The sequence below is a fragment of the Callionymus lyra genome, chromosome 9 (genome assembly GCF_982586985.1).
Source record: "Callionymus lyra chromosome 9, fCalLyr1.hap1.1, whole genome shotgun sequence".
Taxonomy (NCBI): Eukaryota; Metazoa; Chordata; class Actinopteri; order Syngnathiformes; family Callionymidae; genus Callionymus; species Callionymus lyra.
The window spans coordinates 23,947,391-23,958,976 of NC_141826.1; the positions used below are offsets into that span (position 1 = coordinate 23,947,391).

At 30.7% G+C, this 11,586-nt stretch overlaps 1 protein-coding gene across 1 annotated transcript in view; it reads left to right on the plus strand.

Moving 5' to 3' along the window:
- trpc7b (transient receptor potential cation channel, subfamily C, member 7b) overlaps window positions 1-11,586 on the plus strand; it is a 93,593-nt gene that overhangs the window by 18,778 nt on the left and 63,229 nt on the right. The window contains exon 3 of the mRNA XM_087799120.1: window positions 5,319-5,501. Coding sequence (XP_087655246.1) covers window positions 5,319-5,501 — 183 coding nt within the window. The remainder of the gene's footprint in view (window positions 1-5,318; window positions 5,502-11,586) is intronic.

The window sequence follows — 11,586 nt, forward strand, 5'->3', positions numbered from 1 at the left end:
AAATGGTTTGTGTTTTTTATCAGGTCTGGTGAATGAATATTGTAAGTGTACGATTGTTGAAATTATATTATATATAAAGAAAATAATTACAAATCCAAAAACGTTGAATTCCTCAGAAAACATTTTACTTAAAGTGACAGAACAAGATGAGATCGAATCAATAGTAATAAGCGAAGCTTCCGTCGTGATCAAAATAATTTCTAGTCCAGATCCAAGTCTAATCCAAGTCCACTATAATCCTCCTGTGTCTACGCAATCATCTGTATGATCACATGGTCCAGTGGATTTAACACGTATGAACGAACAGCATACATGTTTATTTGATCCACCTCTGGATTTCTAAAATACACTGAATAAACATTACTATAATCAATATTACTTCAAGCTTATGATCATAATGACTTTTTCCTCCCCTGAGGAGGTCATGTTTTTTCAGGCGTCTCTGTGTGTTGAATAACAAACATTTTTAATGTGTTGAATAACAAACATTTTTAATGTGTTGAATAACAAACATTTTTAATGTGTTGAATAACAAACATTTTTAATGTGTTGAATAACAAACATTTTTAATGTGTTGAATAACAAACATTTTTAATGTGTTGAATAACAAACATTTTTAATGTGTTGAATAACAAACATATTTAATGTGTTGAATAACAAACATTTTTAATGTGTTGAATAACAAACATTTTTAATGTGTTGAATAACATAAACATTTTTAATGCGTGGAATTTCTTTTAAGAAGCTTTGATAGATTGTTTTTGGTGATGTTTGAATGAATGAACGAGGTTGAAGGTTAACCAAAATAAATCAACTTTACAAAGGATTTGGTGACAGAAATGTATCGCACAAGGGTCAAGATGTTTGACCCCGAAACTATGAATTTGCTATCAAATGCTGGTATTTGTTGGTTTTTTTTTTCAAAAAGTCAAATATGTCATTGGAGTCACCTCGGTGGAGGATTGTGATGAATTTGCAGTTAGTTTGATGACATAATACTGAATAAATGTTCCTCAAAAAGCCTTTTAAACATGTGTTTCATTCGGTAAATATATTTAAAATTTCAACTAATGTGAAAACCCAAATTTTCTGACTCACATTTAGTAAATATTGAAGTCTTTCTCTCCAAGATGCAGTAATTTCCTCATCATGACCATGTTTTAAACTTAATACTTTATAAAGTTGCTCTGAAATCTGGGCGAACGAGAGGTTACGAGAGTCCATTATGACGTAATAATGGCTTCACTCCTCCTGCAGCCCGCTGTAATGACGCCCCACTTTGATTATACAATGAGTCCCTTGGAGGTGGAGACTTCCGTGATTGATGTGCAGTGACAAACCTCCATGTTTGACCAATCACAGCAGAGTGGGTGTGGTTATGGATTAAGTAAGTAAGTCATAGTCATTTGTAAAGCACCTTTCTAGGTCATAGATAACTTAATATTATTAAGTTATTACCTCCTGTTTTACGAGATAATATGGTATTATTACATAAGTACTTCATGTTTTATGGGATAATGTGTTATTTTCTCATTATTACTTCATTTTTTACGAAATAATGTGGTATTATAGTATTATTACTTCATGCTTTACGAGATAATGTGGTATTATCACATTAGTACTTCATATTTTACGGGATAATGTGTTATTTTCTCATTATTACTTCATGTTTTACAACAGAATGTGGTATTATCACATTATTGTTTCATGTTTTACGTGATAATGTGGTATTATCACATTATTACCTTATGTTTCACAAGATAATGTGGTATTATCACATTATTACTTCATGTTTCACAAGATAATGTGGTATTATCACATTATTACTTCATGCTTTATAAGATAACGTGGTATTATCACATTATTACTTCAAGTTTTACGAGATTATGTTGTATTATAACATTATTATTTCATGTTTTACGAGATAACGTTATATTATCACATTATTACTTCATGCTTTATAAAATAACGTGGTATTACCACATTATTACTTCATTTTTATGAATAACGTGGTATTATCACATTATTATTTCATGTTTTACGAGAAAACGTGATACTATCACATTATTACTTCATGTTTTACAAGATAATGTAGTATTATTACATTATTACTTCATGTTTTATGAGATAATGTGGTATTATTACATTATTACTTCATGTTTTACAAGATAATGTAGTATTATTACATTATTACTTCATGTTTTATGAGATAATGTGGTATTATTACATTATTACTTCATGTTTTACAAGATAATGTAGTATATCTCTTTATTACTCCATGTTTTACAAGGTAATGTGGTATAAAACTATTATCAATTCATGTTTTTTATGATATAATGTAGTATATCTCTTTATTACTCCATGTTTTACAAGGTAATGTGGTATAAAACTATTATCAATTCATGTTTTTTATGATATAATGTAGTATATCTCTTTATTACTTCATGTTTTACAAGGTAATGTGGTATAAAACTATTATCAATTCATGTTTTTTATGATATAATGTAGTATATCTCTTTATTACTTCATGTTTTACAAGGTAATGTGGTATAAAACTATTATCAATTCATGTTTTTTATGATATAATGTAGTATATCTCTTTATTACTCCATGTTTTACGAGGTAATGTGGTATAAAACTATTATCAATTCATGTTTTTTATGATATAATGTAGTATATCTCTTTATTACTACATGTTTTACAAGGTAATGTGGTATAAAACTATTATCAATTCATGTTTTTTATGATATAATGTAGTATATCTCTTTATTACTACATGTTTTACAAGGTAATGTGGTATAAAACTATTATCAATTCATGTTTTTTATGATATAATGTAGTATATGTCTTTATTACTACATGTTTTACAAGGTAATGTGGTATAAAACTATTATCAATTCATGTTTTTTATGATATAATGTAGTATATATCTTTATTACTACATGTTTTACAAGGTAATGTGGTATAAAACTATTATCAATTCATGTTTTTTATGATATAATGTAGTATATCTCTTTATTACTCCATGTTTTACAAGGTAATGTGGTATAAAACTATTATCAATTCATGTTTTTTATGATATAATGTAGTATATCTCTTTATTACTTCATGTTTTACAAGGTAATGTGGTATAAAACTATTATCAATTCATGTTTTTTATGATATAATGTAGTATATCTCTTTATTACTTCATGTTTTACAAGGTAATGTGGTATAAAACTATTATCAATTCATGTTTTTTATGATATAATGTAGTATATCTCTTTATTACTTCATGTTTTACAAGGTAATGTGGTATACAACTATTATCAATTCATGTTTTTTATGATATAATGTAGTATATCTCTTTATTACTACATGTTTTACAAGGTAATGTGGTATAAAACTATTATCAATTCATGTTTTTTATGATATAATGTAGTATATCTCTTTATTACTCCATGTTTTACAAGGTAATGTGGTATAAAACTATTATCAATTCATGTTTTTTATGATATAATGTAGTATATCTCTTTATTACTCCATGTTTTACGAGGTAGCGTGGTACTATCACGTGATTGTTAAAGCCCTTTGTGACAAGATTTACAGAAAAACAAAGGGTTTTCATCGTATCAAGATCATCGTAGCCAAACTTCGACCTGCGATCTTATTGTGGAAGATGAAGAACAACAGGAAAGTTAAAGACAGGTTTCTAGAGGTTTCTAGTCGATCAATCATCTTAATTGAATTGATGCCTGGAAGTAAATATCAATATGGATAAATAATGAGAAAGCGGAGAAAGCATTTGTTTTAATGATATTGATTAGATGACGACACTTTGAAGGAATCGATACCGGATCGTATCGACTCTTTTCTTTTGGATCAGATGTTAAAAAAGATACATTTGTGATGAACTACTTCTGGGTTTTACTGTAGATGGAAGAAGAATCTGCAGGTCGTTCTTCCCGTCGGCCTCATACATCTGCCTCAGCGTCGGCTCCACTCGTGTTGGCCGTCGGTTCGATCATGCGTGACCGTGTTCACTCCGCGTCACACCTCCTTGTCTCACAACATCGTTCCCATTTCTTTATCTCCCCGAGGGCTCCGGCGGCACGTCCGGAATTCTGATGTAAAGTCCGCGGATGTAGATACAAACACCTGCTTCCATTTGGAATTCACCATCGACAGCAGTAGCCGCAGGACACGTCCTGTCTTGAGTCTAATTATAAGAAAAAATCTAACTGCATGTTAAACTGATATGGATGTTTACAGGAAACATGTTGTGCACATTATTAAAGATTCACATGAAACACGATCCATCATAAATATATTCTGCTGCGAGAGAGAGGGAATAAAAATAATGATTAAATGAATGTTTTACTTGTAAATGTCGTTCATTTTAAATGAAGAATATCCTGATACATTTCCCAATTTCACTCCTTCCTTCATAAAATGTGAGAAGATTTTTTTACTCCTTCTTCCTCTTATAATACAGTAGTTCTGGATTCCTCACTGACCGTTCCGGCTTCAGAACCTCCACAGCTGGGCTCAAATCCTTTAAAAAAACTATTCCAGAAATATCATAAAGAAAGAGATTTTTACACATTTGCTGTTGTACTATTGTTCTCACTGTACTCTTTCAAAAGAGTAAATCCAGTGAAGACATGTTGATAAATATGACATTAGTAAACAAATGATTGAGGACTGTCCCGAAAGATCCCGGCGAAGACTGAGGACGAGGGGATACAGTGACTCCAGCAGCTTTTAAAGGCCCAACTGGGCTCAAATTCTTACAAAAACTCTTCCAGAAATATCAGAAAAAAGGAGATTTTTACATATTTACTGTTGTACTATTGTTCTCACTGTTATTTTAATCACCTGGTAGTGAATATTTCCATTAAATCAATGGCTCTACATGTGAGAAATAAATTTCCACATACAGAAATACATATATACATACAGTATGTATATCCCGGCGAAGACTGAGGACGAGGGGATACAGTGACTCCAGCAGCTTTTAAAGGCCCAACTGGGCTCAAATTCTTACAAAAACTATTCAAGAAATATCATAAAAAATGAGTTTTTACATATTTACTGTTGTACTATTGTTCTAACTATTATATTAATCACCTTGTGAAGTGAATATTTCCATTAATTCAATGGCTCTACATGTGAGAAATACATTTCTACGTACAGAAATACATATATACATACAGTATGTATATCCCGGTGAAGACTGAGGAGATAAAGATACCAGATACCGAAGTAAATGTCTCAAGAAAACCCTTGTTTTACCACAAAAAAACACAACAACTGATAATTTGCCCATTTCTTTGCAGAACGATTACCGTAAGCTGTCCATGCAGTGCAAGGACTTCGTGGTGGGGGTTCTGGATCTGTGCCGGAACACGGAGGAGGTGGAGGCCATACTGAACGGAGACGTGGACCAGTGCCCGCCCAGCGCCTACAACCGACCCTGCCTCAGCCGCGTCAAGCTAGCCATCAAGTACGAAGTGAAGAAGGTGAGACGACCTGAAACATCACCCGAGTTAAAAGAATAATTCAGATTAAAATGTTTGCTGTTGTTTGCATATACTTGACAGCAGGTAAGTGAGTAAATATTTGTAAAGAATATTTCTGAGACCAGGGTCACGAAGCACTTGAACGATCAAAAACAATACACAGTTAATGCTTTAAAAGATCAAGACAAGATAGAGACAAACAGCAGCAATAAGAAAGTTAAGAAAAAGCACAAATAAAAGTGTTCAGTAGATTCTGATCCACAGACCTCAGAGCCCGAGCTGGGGTGTAAGTCTGAGTTTTAAGGATTGGAGAAATGTGAGTTCTTCTACTAGAGCGGCTCAGAATTCTAATATAGCCTGATGGTTTAAAAGTGTGTGTGAGAGCAGACCTACACATTGTGTGTGGTTTTCTTATTTTATTTTGATCATTTAACAATAAAAAAAAGTAACAAGGAAACTAATAACATTATTATTAACAACGGAAAAAGTGTTATTATTCCAGGTTCTTTACTTCAAGTTTGATAGAACAGGGTTTGAAGAATTAAAATCAAGCCGAATATGCTCAATTTATTTTCATTTATATCTTTTTCATTTTAAATCTATAATAAAGAACATTTATTTTATATTCACATACATACTCACAAAGTTGACAAAAGAAAAAAAATAAAATCATATGCACAGACTAACAATTGATAACTGGAATAAAAACAAATGAAACATGATCTTCAAGAGGGGCCACATTAATGCAATCGAAGGGCCACACTTTTCCCAGGTCTGATCTACAACGTTCGGGAAAAAGTGTTCACTCAACCGTCAGCACAGTCTCAGCCTTTTTGTTATTTATAAATGTATTTTAGCATTTTTAATAGTTACCTTTTCGCTGTATTTGACAAGTGTTTGCAAAAACACACACATGCTCTTAGCATGTACCTGCAGAATGTTTAAAATAAATATGCAATATGCAAGTTTTATAAATCAGTGAGTGGGAGGAAAATACCTAGAATAAAAATATAAATATATATATATATTTTATTTAAATTTTCTTTATACAAAGTTTTTTAATTGACTTTAATCGTCTGTAAATTGTTGATTCATTAATAACAAAAAACACTCTTTTCAAGGGAGAAATCCAGTGAAGACATTGTTGATAAATATGGAATTAGTAAACAAGTGATTGAGGACTGTCCTGAAAGATCCCGGCAAAGACTGAGGACGAGGGGATACAGTGACTCCAGCAGCTTTTAAAGGCCCAACTGGGCTCAAATTCTTACAAAAAAATATTCAAAAAAATATCATAAACAAATAGATTTTTACATATTTGCTGTTGTACTATTGTTCTCACTGTTATTTTAATCACCTGGTAATGAATGTGTCCATTAAATCAATGGCTCTAAGGTAAGGTAAGGTAAGGTAAAACTTTATTGATCCCTCAGGAGGTCTCCTTCGGGAAATTGTTTTACATAAACTCTACATGTGAGAAGTACATTTCTACATACAGAAATACATATATACATACAGTATGTATATCGCAGCGAAGACTGAGGATGAGAGGATACAGTGACTCCAGCAGTGTTTAAAGCTGATATATACATATTTTGGTTTGAAAACAAATGAAAGCAGTTACGAGTCATGTCTGTAAATTGTTTCTGAATTATAAAGTGACTTCACAAAACAGGGAGTAGTGATAATCAGATATAGTGACATTTTTAGTCACTCTGTTTAGAAATATCTTTAATAAAAATAAAATAACCGCAGGACTTCAATTTAAGACGTGAAATTGCTATTGATCGTTGTGCGTTTTATCCAGCAAAGATGTGTTTGTGTGTGGGTGTGTGTGTGTGTGTGTGTGTGTGTTTTGTGTGTGTGTGTGTGTGATAGTCCTGGAGCCAAACCATGTGATGAATCCAATCAAGAGCCGACAGGCGTGTTTGTTCACATACACCAGAGGTTCTGGACCATTTGGTACCAGGTTTAATTTCCACGACTGATACAAATAAAATGACTAAAAACTACCGAGAGCAAATGTTTAATGGATAGTTCGACCTGAATTCAATTTTCACTCGTGTCGACTAATGTTGGATTCTTTTGGAGTAATCTGTTTCTCTTTTTAGAGTTATAGACAAAAATGTTTGTTCATTTTAATGTAGCGGCTGGAGCCTCGGCATCAGAGGAATTGTTCAAAGACTTTATATTTAGCTTGTTTGTGGCAGAAGTACTGGAAGTTCTCGCAATATTTACTCAGAGTACTTACTGTTTGTGTATTATATTAGCCTTTTAGCTTCTGCTACAAACAAGCTTAAAATATATACTTTTTCAGGAACAATTCTCGTCATGTCGAGACTTCAATCCAAAATGGACGTTACAGTCGAGCAGTACGAAGGTATTTTTATGTTTTTAAGTGTCTTTTTGGACGAAGATGAAGACGAAGACAACTGAGCTCCAGTCGCTACATAAAAATGAACAAATGTTTTTGTTTATAATTCTAAATAAGAACAGATTTCTCTGAAAATAAGGGTGAGCGGGAAAAAAAGAAAACAAATCTGGGTTGAATAAAACATTCGAGCATTTCGCTGAATCAGCAGGTTTCTCTGCGACGAAAAAGTACCAACAAAGTTTGTGTTTTTTTACTACTGCACTATTTTCTGTAAACTTGAGGAAAATAGTGATTTGACGACTGTTTCCAATATAATGTATTTTGATAATTAACAAAAAAAATGATTCTTTAAAAATAAGTTATAATGAAATTTACAAAACAATGTATTTATTTTATTTTCTTCTTTGTCTGGACCAGTAACAGATACCCGTGATTCATGACAACTTATATAAACAACTGTACATTTAATGTATCTGAAAATAAGAATATATTATGTATTTAACATATTTAATAGGATTAGTAGTAATATAAGTATAATTAGTAAAAGCAGGTATAGAATTAGTAGTAAAAGTATATGTAGAATTAGTAGTAGAAGTTTAAGTAGTAGAATTAGTAGTACAAGTGTAATAGGATTTAGCAGTAACATTAGTATAATAATACTTAGTATTAAAAGTAAAAGTATAATTAGTAGTATAAGTATACGTAGAATTAGTATTAAAAGTATAAGTAGAATTAGTAGTATAGGTATAAGTAGGAGAAGAAGTAGTAGAATTAGTAATAGAAATATAAGTAGAATTACTGGCAGAATTAGTAGTAAAATTACAAGTAGAATTAGTAGTATAATTATTAGCAGTAAAAGCAGGAGTAGAATGAGTAGTAAAAGTATAAGTAGAATTATTGTATAAGTATTAGCAGTAAAAGAAGTAATAAAATAAGTAGTAAAAGTATAAGTATAATTAGTAGTAAAAGTATGAGAAGATTGAGTAGTATAAGCATAAAGCAGTAGTAGAATTAGTAGTAAAAGTATAAGTAGAATTACTGGTAGAATTAGTAGTAAAAGTACAAGTAGAATTAGTAGTATACTTATTAGCAGTTAAAGCAGGAGTAGAATGAGTAGTAAAACTATAAGTATAATTAGTTGTATAAGTTTTAGCAGTAAAATAAGTAGTATAACTACTAGTAAAAGTATAATTATAATTAGTAGTAAAAGTATGAGAAGATTTAGTACTAGAATTAGTAATATTAGCATAAAGCAATAGTAGAATTAGTAGTAAAAGTAGAAGTATAATGAGATTCTTTTGACATGTGTGTGTGTGTGACAGTGTTGTGTACTTGGGGAGCTAATTACACGGCAGGCTGGACAGAGACCAGGGAGAGAGGGGGAGATGGATCGCTATGGTAACCAGGTGGATCACCGGTGCATGTTGTTGGATGCTGGCAGGACTATTGTCATGGGTCAGCGGGTTGACGGACAGGTCAGATAACAAGACTCCCACGGTAACTGTGGGGCCGAGAAGATGTAAAGTGTCTCGTGCTGGAGGACGACTGAGGGACAGACGTGTCTTCAATATATAATCAATGAATGAGTTCAAGGTGAGCAAACGATGACAGCTTCACGAGGAATCAACGTCACTAATGGAGTTGGATTGTTGTGCAGTCGACGTCCCGATCGGCATCGATCGCTCCGGCGTCCACTTCCTCCTCGGAACTGTTGCTGCAACCTTCATGAATCACCAGGAGCTGAAGTGACGTCATGTTTTCAAGCACCTGGACGGAATATAAACATGTCCTGGACTTTACTTTAGTAGAATTAGTAGTAAAAGTATAAGTAGAATTAGTAGTAAAAGTATAAGTAGAATTATTAGTAGAATTATTAGTAAAAGTATAAGTAGAATTAGTAGAAGAATTAGTAGTACATAATAAGTTGAATTAGTAGAATAATTAGTAGTAAAAGAATAAGTTGAATTAGTAGAAGAATTAGTACTAAAAGTATAAGTTGAATAAGTAGTATAAGTTTAAGTAGAATTAGTGGTAGATTAGTAGTACAAGTATAAGTATAATTAGTAGAAGAATTAGTAGTAAAAGTATAAGTAGAATTAGTAGTAGAATTAGTAGTATAAGTATAAGTTGAATTAGTAGTATAATTAGTAGTAAAAGTATAAGTAGAATTAGTAGTAAAATAATAAGTTGAATTAGTAGTAAATAATAAGTTGAATTAGTAGAATAATTAGTAGTAAATAATAAGTTTAATTAGTAGAATAATTAGTAGTAAAATAATAAGTAGAATTAGTAGTAGAATTAGTAGTATAAGTATAAGTTGAATTAGTAGTAGAATTAATAGTAAAAGTATAAGTAGAATTAGTAGTAGAATTAGTAGTAAAAGAATAAGTTGAATTAGTAGAAGAATTCGTAGTAAATAACAAGTTGAATTAGTAGAATAATTAGTAGTAAAAGTATAAATTGAATTAGTAGAAGAATTAGTAATAAAAGTATAAGTTGAATAAGTAGAAGAATTAGTAGTAAAATAATAAGTTGAATTAGTAGAATAATTAGTACTAAAAGTATAAGTTGAATAAGTAGTATAAGTTTAAGTAGAATTAGTGGTAGAATTAGTAGTACAAGTATAAGTATAATTAGTAGAAGAATTAGTAGTAAAAGTATAAGTAGAATTAGTAGTAGAATTAGTAGTATAAGTATAAGTTGAATTAGTAGTAGAATTAATAGTAAAAGTATAAGTAGAATTAGTAGTAGAATTAGTAGTAAAAGAATAAGTTGAATTAGTAGAAGAATTCGTAGTAAATAATAAGTTGAATTAGTAGAATAATTAGTAGTAAAAGTATAAATTGAATTAGTAGAAGAATTAGTACTAAAAGTATAAGTTGAATAAGTAGAAGAATTAGTAGTAAAAGAATAAGTTGAATTAGTAGAAGAATTAGTACTAAAAGTATAAGTTGAATAAGTAGTATAAGTTTAAGTAGAATTATTGGTAGAATTAGTAGTACAAGTATAAGTATAATTAGTAGAATAATTAGTAGTAAAAGTATAAGTAGAATTAGTAGTAGAATTAGTAGTATAAGTATAAGTTGAATTAGTAGTAGAATTAATAGTAAAAGTATAAGTAGAATTAGAAGTAGAATTAGTAGTAAAAGAATAAGTTGAATTAGTAGAAGAATTCGTAGTAAATAACAAGTTGAATTAGTAGAATAATTAGTAGTAAAAGTATAAATTGAATTAGTAGAAGAATTAGTAATACAAGTATAAGTTGAATAAGTAGAAGAATTAGTAGTAAAAGAATAAGTTGAATTAGTAGAATAATTAGTACTAAAAGTATAAGTTGAATAAGTAGTATAAGTTTAAGTAGAATTAGTGGTAGAATTAGTCGTACAAGTATAAGTTGAATTAGTAGTAGAACATTAAGTAGAATTATTAGTAGAAATAGTAGTAAAAGTATAAGTAGAATTAGTAGTAGACAATTAAATAGAATTAGTAGTAGAAATAGTAGTAAAATTATAAGTAGAATTGTAGTATAAGAAAGTGGTAAAAGCAGTAATTGAATTACTAGTAAATAGTAATTAGTAGTAGAAGACTTTGCCTTGGTTTAAACCATAGCGAATCTCGGTCAGAGGCGAAGCACTAAGAAGTAGAACCCCTGAGTTATCGGCTTCATAACTTCCGGTTCTACGATTGGTCCGAAGCCCTCCAACCAGGTCG